The sequence below is a fragment of the Rhinichthys klamathensis genome, unplaced genomic scaffold, assembly GCF_029890125.1.
Source record: "Rhinichthys klamathensis goyatoka isolate OS25496 unplaced genomic scaffold, OSU_Roscu_1.1 h1tg000412l_1, whole genome shotgun sequence".
Taxonomy (NCBI): Eukaryota; Metazoa; Chordata; class Actinopteri; order Cypriniformes; family Leuciscidae; genus Rhinichthys; species Rhinichthys klamathensis.
Genome location: NW_026606912.1, coordinates 1,386,311 through 1,400,719, shown reverse-complemented (window position 1 = coordinate 1,400,719; position 14,409 = coordinate 1,386,311). Strand labels below are relative to the sequence as shown.

The following is a 14,409-nucleotide window of genomic DNA, read 5'->3' as shown; positions in this document are numbered from 1 at the left end:
CATTTTAAAATATATTAAAATACTATTAAACAGTTATTTTTTATCAAATAAATGCAGCAGCATTAAAAAAAAAAACTCACTGTCCTCAAACGGTAGTATAAAACAAAACTCTTGGGAAAATCAACAAGTTTAATGCAATAAAACTAGAACTTAAGAGACCAATGCAATGCAAAGTGTTTCCTGGCTGCCTTTCAATAAAGACAGATGAGGCACTTGAGATAATTCAGCTATGTGCTGAAAGAGCAACTAGTGACAAAAACAACCGCATCCTCAATCAGACATGTGTCCTAACAGATAGAAGTTGAGCAAACCTGTGGAGGCCAAAACCTTGCTGTTAGTTCCACAGACGTGAGTGGCTCGGTGTGGGGGTGTTCACAGAGTAGCCAGGACAAAGGGCATCTGTACCGGTTTTCATGCACAGTGGCCGCCGGCGAACACAGAACAAGCTGGGCTGTGCATTTAAGGATGTCAGGAAACCATTGATTGGTTAAATCGAGCTTTTATCCAACACATAATGCTGAGGCACAAAACGGCCCAGCTGCAGGTCTATTTCCTCCGCACAAATGAAATGCTCCGCGGTCTTCCTCAACCGCAGCTTTCAGAAACTGTGATGTGACATCTGTGATGGCTTCACATACTTGAAGGGAAAAAAATGATACCTCAAGAGAATACTCTAGAACTACGCTAGAAAGTGATTTTCAAGAAATGGCAGGAACAATAATCTTTTCGACCATGCTAAATAACCGAGAACCACAGGGTTTTGTCATCTCAGTCTATTTTGTCATATACAAAAATGAAAGTCCGTTTTCATTTGCGTGGTAAAACGTCTTCTTTTCTTGGAAAAAGAAAGACGTCACACGACAGCTAGCCTGCTTCTAAAAACGCAGGACAACAGTGTCCTTTTTTAACCTAAAGACTATTTTCTCCTGGTCTTTATCTCTTTTATCTGTGTCTTTATTCCTTTCACTGCTACTGTTCTCTCATTTCTCTCTCTGTGTGTGGTGATCAGTGCTCATCACCGACAGACAGCAGAAGATAGTTGATTCATCCATCAGATAGACGGCAATGAGCCGGTAATCGTTCCCGCTAATTTGCCTCACACCTGGGCTTTTAGAGATCCATTTACCTGCTGAGCGTTCAGCGTAGATGCCACTTCACTTTTCAGACCAGACTGAGCCTGAGCGGCGGAACCGAAACCCGACTAAACAATGTGCTGAGCAGGGACTGATGGCAAATTGAATACTTCTGTAATGAGCGGGACCAGTGAGGTGGGCAGGCAGTCAACACCAAGATGCAGGTACACGGGAGGGAAATAGTCTCAAGATTGACTTCAGCATGAACTCAATGGAGTGACTGCCCACGTGGAGTACAATTGTGAGTACTTTGCTCAGGATGGAGGAGGAAATAAATGGACGGAATGTTGGATGGATGGAGGCATGATGGATCCCAGCCTATTTACCATGAAAGCACAAGCGAAAACATGAGTATATGATTCTAGAAGTAATGTTCCTAAGAAGAGCAGAGCAAAGAAACAGAAGAAAACCGATATTAGTATAGAATAGAATATACAATAACAAACCAAAACCAAAAGAAGAGAATAGAACCAAAAGAAAACAATCAAATCAAACACAGAAAAATGTAATCAAATAAATAAGAACAGACTCAAATTAATCAGAACAGAACAGAAGAAAATAAAATGAAAAAGAACAGAATGGAATCAAAAGATACAGAACAAAAGAGAATCACACGAAACAGAACACAAATTAATGAAATGCAATGGAATTAAACAAAAACATCAGAATCAAATAAATAAGAAAAGACCAAATTCAAATGAATCGGAACAGAACAGAGAGGAACAGAAGAAAATTAAATGAAACAGAACAGAACATAATCAACTGACACAGAACAGAATAAAAAATCAAATCAAAACAAAAAACAGAATCAAATAAATAAAAACAGAAGATAATCAAATGAAAAGAACGGAAGAGAATCAAAATAAACGGAACAGAATGGAATAAAAACAACAACAAAAGAGAATAACATGAAACAGAACACAAGAGAATTAAATGGAACAGAATCAAATAATAAAAAACTGAATCAAATAAATAAGAACAGAACATAATCAAATGAATTAATCAAATCAGAACAGAACGGAGGAGAATCAAATAAAACAGAACAGAACAGAGAAGAATCAAATGAAACAGAACAAAACAGAATGAAACAAAACAGCATATACTCAAATGACACAGAACTGAATCAAACGCACCAGAACACAACAGAATCAAATGAAAAATAACAAAAGAGAATCAAATGAAACAGAACAAAAAAAAAGAATCAAATGAATCAGAACAGAACAATGGAGAATCAAATGAAACCGAACAGACGGAATCAAAAGAAACTGAACAAAAGAGAATCACATGAAACAGAACACAAGAAAATTGTATTAAATCAATTGTCAAATCAAACAAAAAAGAACTAAATCAAATGAATCAGAACAGAATAGAATGAAATAAATCAGAACATAATCAACTCACACAGAACCAAACAGGACAGAATCAAATAAATCAGAAAGGAGGAGAATCAAATGCAATCGAATAAAACAGAACAGACAATCATAACTTTATTGTAAAACCTCACCTTTGAAGCCAAAGCTTCTACACTCTCTCTGCATGTCTTCTCGATCTCTAGATTCTCCTGAATGTTGTTCACCTCCTCTATCACCCTGTGTGACACTAAAGACAAGAAATATGTCAAATATTTTGATGGTTTCTTCAATGCAAACACACTACAGTTGTCACTACAGGCAAGCACATGGCTAATTTTCACACACTGTCATGCACACACTGAAGCAGAGTCAGAACATTACAACATCATGACATTCATAGTCAAGGTCACAACAATATACAATTACTCTGTCCAGAGCCTTGAAACTTAGAACAGCTCTTTATCAGCTATCATGTGATCCCACTATGTGTGTGTGTGTGTGTGTACAGTAACTGTTTTGAAGTTACGTGTAAAAAAAAAAAAAAAAAATGTTTTAATGTTTTTGAAAGAAGTCTCAGTTACACTTTATTTGTAATTAGATGTAAAATAAGTCTCTGATGTCCCTAGTTTTCTATGTGAAGTTTTAGCTTAAAATTTCCCACAGATACTTTTTTATAGCATGTTAAAATTGTCACTTTTTGAGGTTGAGCAAAAATGCGCCATGTTTGTATGAGCAAAAATGCGCAGTGTTTGTATGTGTCCCTTTAAATGCAAATTAGACGCTGCTCCCGGCACAGAGGGCGGAGCTTCAAGAGCTTGTGTGTAAGTCGCTCCGATTACCTCACACAGACACGCACTGAAAATTTCGAAAACTTTTAAGGCGGGCGATTTTTGCTGTTTTACGAGGTCGCAGATGATCGCATGGAAATCGGTGATGCTCGCATGATTGCGGCTCGCAGCGTGTGAGAGGAAATACGAGCCGAGCCGAGCACTTTACGAGCACCCCCCGACGTCCCGATAATTTTTAAACATGTTTAAAAAATTCGGGGAGTCGGCCCGATTTTCACCAGCGTATAGGCTGTCCCCTATTGGCAAATCATACACAACCACGTCACAGGCTAGATCGATGGGACTATAGCTCAGTGGCAGCAACCATACAGCGTGCGCATACACAGTCACACAGACACACACTTCTCTCTCTCTCTCTCTCTCTTTATGTTATTTATGTTGAAAGGAATGGCTACTGTTCTCTGCTTTTCAACAAATCATTTGCACATAAATTTCTGTCATTTTTCTATCTGAAGCTATAGTTGCTTGCAACATTAAAAGCTGTCTCTGTGTTTAGCGCGAAAGCTCACGTGATAACCACCAGCTCGGGATAAAATTTGTGCAGGACAGTCGTGCCGTGTACCAGCTGCTTTGACGCGATTATCAAGTTAACTGACTCTTACCGTGTGCAATATCTCACGACCTCACGAGTGTCCGAACTCGCACCGTGTACGCCCGCATTTAGCCTTTTATTTTCAAACACGTCAGACAAAGTGGAGAAACTCAAGAAGAAGTGACAACATGTAGTAGTGCTGCCACTAACGACTAATTTGCTAACGACTAATCTTTCGACAAATTTTTCAACGACTAATCTTTAGACTAATTTTTCAATTAGTCGACTAATCTAAACTACTAATTAATTTTTTATTTTATTTTTCATTTCGTTGTGTCCATTTTATTTTGAACTCAACTGAAGGGCCAAAATATAAAATGTCACCTGTTGAAAAACATTATGTATTAACAATCTAAGCATAAGTATCTGCATTTCCATTAGGCTATGCCATATTAGTCAGAGTCCTAATCTAATCCTCTATTAACAAACAAGTATGTATTTATTACTTAAATAAGCTCTTTGTTCTGCCTTAAATTAATACATTATTAGCTTACTGTACATTTTCATATGTACGTTTCTGAAATGCATAACTGAGAACATCACTCTGAATTGTAAAGTAGATGCATGCATTTTCTGTAAAGCTGCTTTGAAACAATATTGTGAAAAGCGCTATACAAATAAATTGGAATTGAATTGAAAGAGTCTGGACTAGCCTATATGATTAGCTCTGCCTAATAATAATAATGAATCGAGCTGAAAGGCGAAAATAGGCAGGCACGCAGCTATGCAGCTCGCGTTTACACTTGCGTGCATGGCGGGCCCGTGCGCGGTTCGCGTGAATGTGAAAACAACACGGACTCGGGTGCGCACTTGTTCAGGAAGTAAAGTGACCTGCGCATGCGTTTTAGCTGATTATGATGTATTTAGTTAAATAAAACACATGCAAGGGATGATAGTGTTGATGATTTACCTTGGATACGAGCGAGAGTGAGCCTGCAGTGTATTCGCGCATAGCGCGTGGAATCAGGGCAACAAATTTGGAAATCCACTGGCTCCTCAAAAGAGTCCGTTTGCAAGCAGCAGAAGGCCACCTTATGCGACACACGCACCTGTGTTGTTCACTCAGCTGCGCATAATAGCACAGAATAAAAAAACAAAAAAAAAACAATATTGACCCGGGTTCTGTTTTCTATCATGCGCTGTGCAAGATGCGTAAAATGCACGCAAACGCACCAGGGTTCGGGAGTGCCGGAAACAATCGCGCTCGCGCTCGGACTCAGACCGCAGCAAACGAGCCCAGTGTGAAAGCACCGTCACCTGCCTCTGCAATTTTTTCATATCAAAGCAGTGAAGGCGGGGGAGGGGGAAGGAAGAGGATAGCATATTAACCAGCAGGGCGCGCACAGCACACAGACTGGTGTGTGGAGGTGAATTACAGTGAGCCGTTTGAGACGGGAGACCAAAAATAAATAGGCGGTCAATAGTAAAACGACACGTCGACTAAAAAAATTGCCGACTAATTTGCATGGTCAATTAAGTGGCAACACTAACATGTAGAATGCAACAGGACATTTCTGAATGGTTAGTTGATGAATTTATGTAGCTGATGTGGAATTAACTATCTTCAAGTCATTCATTAGCATATTCTGTCATGATAATCTATAAATCCCGTTTCCGGGGGCGGGGTTTATGTAAATTTTAGGGTTAGTGATGTCACTAACCCGTGAAGAAGCTAATTGTAGTCCCTACCAGCCATTTGTTGTAGTCCTTGAAAAGTGATTTATGTAAAATAAAATATCTCCCTTTGCTTTGAACTTTAAGCGTCGTAACTTTGCAGAGTTGTTTATGCTCAAACAGCAACATTACACACTAACTAAAGTAAAAAAAGTGAAATCATAATCAACCACCCCTTTAAGTACTGATTAATATTAATTAACAACATGTACTTACTACAGGGTTAGGGTAGGATTAGGTTGAGGGTTAGTTGCATGTAATTATGCATAATATACTGTTACTATGGTAAGTACATGTAACATATGCAACAAGGACACTGTAAAATAAAGTGTTACCAAAGACTCTTATGCACACCAAGGCTGCATTTATTTAATACAAAATATTATTAGAATATATAAAATAACTGTTTTCTATTTGAATATATTTAAAAATGTAATTTATTCCAGTGATGATAAAGCTGTATTTTCAGCATCATTACTCCAGTCTTCAGTGTCACATGATCCTTCAGAAATCATTCTGATATGCTGATTGGCTGCTCAAGAAACATTTCTTATCAATATCAATATTGAAAACGGTTGTGCCTAAAAAAATGTGTGGAAATGGTGATACTTTTTTCAGGATTCTTTGATGAATATGAACAGAATTCATTTGCATTTATTAAATGTATTTATTACATTTATTAAAGCATTTATTAAATAGAAAACCTTTATAACATTATAAATGTCTTCACTGTCACTTTTTATCAATTTAATACATCCATGATGAACAAAAGTATTAATTTATCTTTTTTAAAATCTTACCACAAATGTTTTAAATGGTAGCATGCTTTCCACAAAAATGTTAAGCAGCAAAAACTGTTTTTAAGATTGTAATATTTCACAATATTATGGTTTTTACTGTATTTTTGATTAAATAAATGCAGCCTTGGTGAGCATAAGATACCAAAAACCAACCCCAAATATATCTTGATGCTGAAAAAAGTTCATGTCCATCTTATATAGCAACATCTTTTCAGTTTTCTGTTGAATCATCTCTTCACCTTGGCCTTCATACAGCTATTATCTGCTGTGTAGATCTATTCAAGTCAGCTAAGTCATGCCCTTCATACAGATCCTATAGGAATGGTGAGACTGAGATAAACGCAGGCCTGTCTAGCCGAGCTTATTGTTTGGATTAATAGAGTTATCTCTGGAGTCTCCTCTGTAAATGCAAGAACATTCAAAGGCCCTCTCCTTTCGAAAATATTTGTAAATGCTCAAGATTAGTCTCTCGCGCACAAAAAGAGTCCCAAAACAAGACGGATTGAAAGGAAACTTTCAAAATTCAAAAACGCAGTCAGTCTGACGAGCAGCCGCAATCTATCAGCTTCCAAAGAGGCGGAAGATGGGGAGATGGAAGAGGCAAACGCTCTTAACGCCCGGAGCTCTTACCTTATTTGTGTCCGTAATCACCAGAGACTGGCCACAGACCAGCTCACAGCCTCTTAACTAATTACACATTGTGGTTGAGAGGCGAAAACAGGAATTAGCACCATCACGGCCAGCGGCTGCCTCCCAATGACACCTAATTAAAACTTGATGAACGCCCGTGTCTGCGATATCCAAGTTCCCGCTGTAAGCCTTTCCCTGTCACTCATTAAACAGTACTTAGCTGCCAGTTGGTCTCCCTCCACCCCATCTTTCATCTCTCTCTCTTTTGGTAGTACTAGCACTAAGTGACAGGTTAATTGTAATAGCAGCTACACATAAACCAGGCTAAGTGTGAGGCAGTTGCGGAGCAGGAGGGGGAGACTTCACACGTCAGGCTTGGCAGCTTTAATTGTAAGTTTTAGCCTCCCCATCAACGTTACATCTTCAAATCTCTTTCTTCTCGCGCCGTTGCTCGTGCACGCGTCTTCTCAGAGACAGACAGTGATTACGTGCACGAGGACGCAGAGTATAATGCTATCGGGCCTGCGTGTTGGAGAAGTGAATTAGAGCCTCTGATGCTGTTTCTACAGCGCCGAGCTTGATGAGGGGGCAGATGCCTTTGTGGTCTTATCATTAGAACACAATGGTCATGTTGTCATCAACCTTGCCATCTCCAATTGAAAAGACATGATTGTGTGTTGGGGGCTTTTTCCTTGCTCGCTCGCTCGTTCGCTCACCACTTCCCCCCCACCTAGCCAGCCTCCCTCTCGGTCGCTTTGCGCTGAATAGAAGCAATTTTCCGAGAGCTATGAAATCACGTAATAGCTCCTAATATGCAGCTGCTCTGCTAGAAGCTGCAGCCACTATTTAAGTGGAAGTCATACACAATACACGTTTATGGCGGAGGAAACATGAGCAAAGGCCAAGATTATTCGCAAAAACACACGCTCTTCTCTATCAAATAATGACCTATTTCGTGCATTAAAATGAGAATGTAATGGATTTTTTTCCCTCCTCCCCAACACCGGCGGCCATTTGTTGTGCTTTTTAAAATTTCGCCTTTTAATTCACGTGTTTGAATTCCATGTTTCCCCAGGGAAGAAAAAGATGGTGACATTTGTATAGATGTGCGAGAGAGGTGAAGTGTGGCGATTTGGCGAGGGAGGGACCACAGAAAACCCCATTTGAGACTAAAACCTGTCGCTTTTCCCCTCATTCGGGTGTGTGTGATTGATATCAACTAGGGATGCTCCGATCAGGATTTTTGCAGCCGATACTGACTACCGTTTTCTTGCCATCATGATAGGCTGATACCGATCCCAATCTTACAAGCTTTATATAAGTGACATGTAAGCTCTCAAGAGGCATACTTAAAGGCACACTATGCAAGAATTGTACCTTAACATAGAAGTCATTTCGGTGGTAAACAAACTCATAGTAGGGCGAATCATCCTGGTAGTAAAGCTTTGGGGGGACGCCGCTGGGAAAACCAGCAATGCAAGTTTGAGAGGAGCGCCCCCAACAAATCTCGCGAGAATCACAACATGCTTTACGGCAACGACGTCACACACATCAACAACATATGAAGCACGAAGACACTTGCGCGCATTTTAGACGTGATCCTCAACGATGGAAAAAGCAAAGAAAACGCGGTCGGAAGAGACTAGGAAAAGGAAAAGAGAAATAAATAAATGCATCAATACCAATACGCAAGTTTTGTTTGAGTTCTTTAATGGTCTAGTGGTAGATCTTTTGCCAAGCGTGTCAGAGGTTACAGGTTCTAAGTTTTCAGGTTCATCAAAACTGAATATGTTCATCAGTGGTTACAGTGGTTTATTTTGTGATTTCACCGGAATGAATAGAGAGTCTCCGCAACGGCGATAGATTGAAGAGCGCGTCCGAGTGAAGACTGCACACCACAGAGAACACTGTATCCATGACACTGATAGCAGCGGACACGAGCGCTCAGCTTGAGTTCAAAAACACATTTTAGCGCTTGATCTCTTATTTAATGCAAAAAATGCACACTATGCAAGATTTGTACCTTAATATAACAGCTTCAAAGGGGTATCAGGCCATGAGTGCAGAGACCAGTCTATGGCAGAGACGCTCTGCGTGAGTGGTATTTACGACAGTAACGTTAAATACAAGTACTCCACAGCGACTCTAGGGGTCGCTGTTTGACCAAAACGGAATTCCTGCAAAGTGTGCCTTTAAAAGTAATAGTCTATAACTCTACAAAAAAGCATCATCAAGTACATGATCTAATTTGATAGGAAACCTTTAAATTTTTGAAGAAAAAAGATTTTGATCATGTTTGGAGGTTCTTATGTTATTACACTGCTGAGAAAACCCCAGAAAAAGTGATGCAATTTATTTTAAGATTGTTTTAATGAACATAAGAACTTGCATGTGTAAACACCACAAAACATAATTTTTTTTTTAATTACATAGAATAAGTCACAAGTAATAAGATCCTGGTTGATGAGTCATTATCGTCCAGCGGTGCGCTCCAATTCTATGGCGCATAGTAAATCAAGACCTGTCCATATGAGCGATCAAACCAATTCAAGCGTGGCCTCTAGACATTGTCCCTCCCTACGCACGACACCCGAGATCAAGTTTCCATTGGATGAACTTTCAAATGATGTTGGAAAAAATGGGCTGATAACAAAATCTTAAACATTTTCATTTCCAGTGAGAAATTACTATTGTAGTAATTAAATATGCGCTTAGTTATCACCCAAGCTCTCTCTATTTTTCCAAAGCAACGTATCGATTTATTGATATGATCTACATATCAATAAATCGATACGTTGCTTTGGAAGTCTGTCCGGAATCAGTTTCGTGTGGTACATTCATCGCAAACACTGCCTGCAAAGTCATTGGGCAGCGAGGCAACAAGTCAGCTGCGGACGCAGCATTGATCGCAGCGCATTCGAATTCCGGATGTCATATAGATTTGGCCAAGCAAAATGTCACGTCACTCAATGAGGATTTTCTCAAGATCTACTCATCATGTTATGTTGTGCGTTTTGTTTGAATCGAGACAACCTGCTCTAAATAAAGATGTGTGATTTACTATGGTTTACTAATGTTTCACGAAGTTACAAAGCAGAACGTGGCACAAAAGCCTCATCTGTATACTGTTTACATGTGCATCAACGACAACTTTGTACAGTTCTCTTACGAGAGGTTCTCTCGTATTGCGTAAGCTAGCTTACGCTGCGGGAAAGATTCATCTTTGCTGAGAGTTTGAAGCCAAAAAATTATTTCATAATTTGTATCCATTGACAACGCAGTTCCTCTGCGGCAGACCTAGAGCAGGCTAGCTAGCAGCTCATTGGTTCGCTCAGAGAGAACTGCTTAAGCCTATGGGAGAGCGGGGCTGAACCCGCTTCCAATGAGAGGCGCCCGCGCGCTCATTGCGTCATGGCCCGCCAGAATGGGCGTGGCTATGGTGTATATAACAGTCTCTCCCAGGCTTATATGTTGATTAATTTCATCTTCAGCAAGCTGCACGCTTCTGCTGTCCTGAGAAAAGCCGTCGCCGTCGAGAAGGCATCACTCTAGCGAGCTCCCGGACCCTGAAGAAGCCGGCAGTCTTCGCCACCTTCAGCCGCCCTGCAAGCTAGCGCCATCCGACGACTGTATCCTTCTCTTTTCTCTATATATCTAAAAGAGCCGAGCGTCTTTTTAAAGAGGTCTCGTTTTTCCTGCGGCTCTTGCCGCGCTCCTCTCGAGGACGGAGACCGCCATGTCATCTGCGCTCTCTGCCTGGGACTCGAGCACGCAGAACTCGCCCTCGCGGATGGGCGAGGGCGAGTTCTGCGAGTTATCACACTTATCATACAGGCTAGAGCACCTTCCACGAGAAGGCTCTATGCGTCTAAATGGTCTGTGTTCTCAAAATGGTGCACCGACAAACATCTGGACCCACGGTCATGCGAGGTGCCGTCTTTGCTTGTTTTCCTTCAAGAGATGCTGGACAAGGGCAGGTCCCCCTCCACTCTCAAGGTTTACGTGGCAGCCGTCGCGGCGTTCTCTGAACCCCGACGCGCTCAGTCCCTGGGCAAAGACGAGTTAGTCATCCGCTTCCTCAGGGGAGCTAAGAGGATGAACCCTCCGCGCCCCCCTTCGGTTCCTATCTGGGATCTTTCTATAGTTCTCGAAGCTATGAAAGCACCCCCGTTTGAACCGCTCGAGTCTGTGGACCTAAAATACCTCTCGCTCAAAACCGTTTTTCTGACGGCTCTGTCCTCAGTAAAACGCGTGGGGGATCTTCACGCGCACTCATCCAGCGCCGCGTGTCTTGAGTTTGGACCGAATGATTCTGTTGTCATTCTCAAACCTAGACATGGCTATGTCCCGAAGGCGATTGGTACCCCGTTCAGGGCTCAGATTATTTCCCTATCGGCTCTGCCTTCATCCGATAGTGAGCGCGACGCCAATCTCCTCTGCCCGGTGCGGGCTCTGAGATTGTACACTACGCGCGCTGCCGCGTTCAGACGCGCTGAGCAGCTTTTCGTGTCGTTTGGGGGGCGCACCAAAGGTCTGGCCGCCTCTAAACAGACACTGTCTAGATGGATAGTAGACGCTATCGCCTCTGCTTACGCATCTAAATGCCTGCCCTGCCCTCTGGGCATCAGGGCGCACTCCACTAGAGGCATGGCCTCATCGTGGGCATGGTCCTGTGGAATTTCCATTCATGACATTTGTGTGGCCGTGGGATGGGCCTCCCCGTCCACTTTTGTCAGATTTTACAACTTGGAAGTTCCCGCCTTGCAGGCAAAATTACTAGCTGTCTAACGACCAGCTCCCTAAGAAGCTGCATTACTGGGAGTCCCTCACACAACCGGTTCGCCCCTTGTGCTCTCCTTAAATGCTTATACACTTCATGTGCCCGCTCTGCCGGCCTCATACATGCTTATGTATACACTTCATGTGCCCGCTCTGCTGGCCTCATAATACATTCACTCCACGTTAAAAATCCCCCAGTATCACCCTGGGATTCATGAGTGGATTCATAGCGCGCACGGCGTTGACCAGGTGTTCCCGCAGCGTAAGCTAGCTTACGCAATACGAGAGAACCTCTCGTAAGAGAACGAATCGGTTACCTAACGTAACCTCGGTTCTCTCTAGAAGAGGGAACGAGTATTGCGTTCCCGGCCGTGCTTGCGCTACTAGCGTTTCGCTTCACGCTGAAATAAATCAACATATAAGCCTGGGAGAGACTGTTATATACACCATAGCCACGCCCATTCTGGCGGGCCATGACGCAATGAGCGCGCGGGCGCCTCTCATTGGAAGCGGGTTCAGCCCCGCTCTCCCATAGGCTTAAGCAGTTCTCTCTGAGCGAACCAATGAGCTGCTAGCTAGCCTGCTCTAGGTCTGCCGCAGAGGAACTGCGTTGTCATTGGATACAAATTATGAAATAATTTTTTGCCTTCAAACTCTCAGCAAAGATGAATCTTTCCCGCAGCGTAAGCTAGCTTACGCAATACTCGTTCCCTCTTCTAGAGAGAACCGAGGTTACGTTAGGTAACCGATTCGTTTTACGTCAACAAATAGCAATCAGTTCGTGAGATCTGCCAAATTTAGCAACTACTGATTGAGTCATAGAATGTGATTATCGATCGAAGCATCGATAATATAAACACTAAACTTCAGACTATAAGAGAGAAACGGTCGATATCTCCTCTCATATCTGCAAAAGGAATATCCCAGATATGAATTTGGCACCTCATGTATTCATAAAAACATCCTATTATTTAAAGTCCCCCTGTGGTGAAAATCTAGTTTTTAATGTTGTTTATATGTCTATGTACTGAAAGCCATTTTTTTTAGATATCAACCTAAAATTTGGAACACAACTTGTTCAGATTTTTGGCATTGATTTTCTTGCAGTTTTTGAGTACAACATGTTTTGAAAATATATATTTTATATCAAATATGAATAATTACATTTTTACATTGTATATTTTCATAAACTCAAACTTCTACAACTTTTTTTTTGTTTCACTTTCTTAATTTGTTTCACTTCTAAAAAAATCTGCCAAATGTCTTCTTTAAAACAAGACCAATCTTACGTCAATATTCCAAATCATTCTTGAATTACAACCATTTAAGTTTGGAATGTGCATTTTCATGTCTATGCAAAAAAGAGGGGGTGACATTTAAGGGGTTAAACAACAACTCCAATTGCTTAGATTTAGAGCAGTTTTAATAACATTAAAACATGTCTTGTTGGAAAACAGGGAAATGATGGTTACGGAATAACTAGGTGTGTCTATATGGAACAGTGTCATAGTTCTTGGAAGATTCTGGGATCAAAGTTCAAAAGAGCAAAGCGCACAGCCAGTATTTTTTTCACAGAAATCGGAGCAGTCTCTAGCCGCGTTTCCACTGCAGGAACTTTCCCCAGGAACTAGGGACTTTGGGGTGGTATTCTGTGTGTTTCCACCGCAGAAACCAGTGTCTAAATGAAGTTCTGGGTAAATATTTCCCCCTCCGAAAGTCACTGCTTGCGAGGTAGTACATTTTCAAAGTTCAGGAATTTCGGGGGTGGGACTTGGGCGCTGAACATGCTGATTGGTTGAGTTCATGGCGCATTTTGATTGGTTGACTCCACGCAGCATTTTATTTCAACCACCATTTTTTTTTCTATCTGTTGCGGTGCGTGCAGTAACAGTTGTTTGCTATTCGAATCAACAATGGAGTTTAAAAAATACGACCGATGGACCGACGACGAGGTTCAGGCTTTATTAAGCTTAAATTCAGAGGATGAAATCCAACGGGAAAGTAACGCGCAGTCCTACGTCATCCGGACTAATTTGCCTAATCTTCACGGTACTTTTAGACTGCGGTGGAAACGCAGACAGCAACGGGGCTTTTGTAAATGTTTTAATGTACTACACAGAAGGATGTCACTGGATGGACATTAATTGAATTTGAGAAGTTATAATGAGATAAATCTAAGATCTTTAAAACCAACCTTGTTCAAATTCTTTCAACTTCCGTAAGGCCTCATCTCTCTCCACTTGCATTTTTTTACACTGAAACAAAATTAAATAAAAATATAGAGTATATTACACTGATAGAACAGCTTTTTTTATTTAAAAGAACATCTGCATTTATTTTATTAAAAGCAAACCTTCCGAAATATCATTTTAAATGTATAGATCACCCAAAAATGAAAATTCTGTCATCATTTACTAAACTTAAAGGAATAGTTCACCCAAAAATGAAAATTCTGTTATCATTTACTCAACTTAAAGGAATAGTTCACCCAAAAATGAAAATTCTGTTATCATTTACTCAACCTTGTGTCGTTCCAAACCCGTAAGACTTTCGTTCATATTCGGAACACAAATGAAATTATTTGTAACAAAAATCTGAAAA

General features: G+C 41.1%; 1 protein-coding gene across 1 annotated transcript in view; it reads right to left on the bottom strand.

Moving 5' to 3' along the window:
- Positions 1–14,409, bottom strand: part of shtn1 (shootin 1) — a 38,651-nt gene that overhangs the window by 21,641 nt on the left and 2,601 nt on the right. The window contains exons 3-4 of the mRNA XM_056235024.1: positions 14,003–14,063; positions 2,638–2,732 (exon numbers count right to left, since the gene is read on the bottom strand). Coding sequence (XP_056090999.1) covers positions 2,638–2,732; positions 14,003–14,063 — 156 coding nt within the window. The remainder of the gene's footprint in view (positions 1–2,637; positions 2,733–14,002; positions 14,064–14,409) is intronic.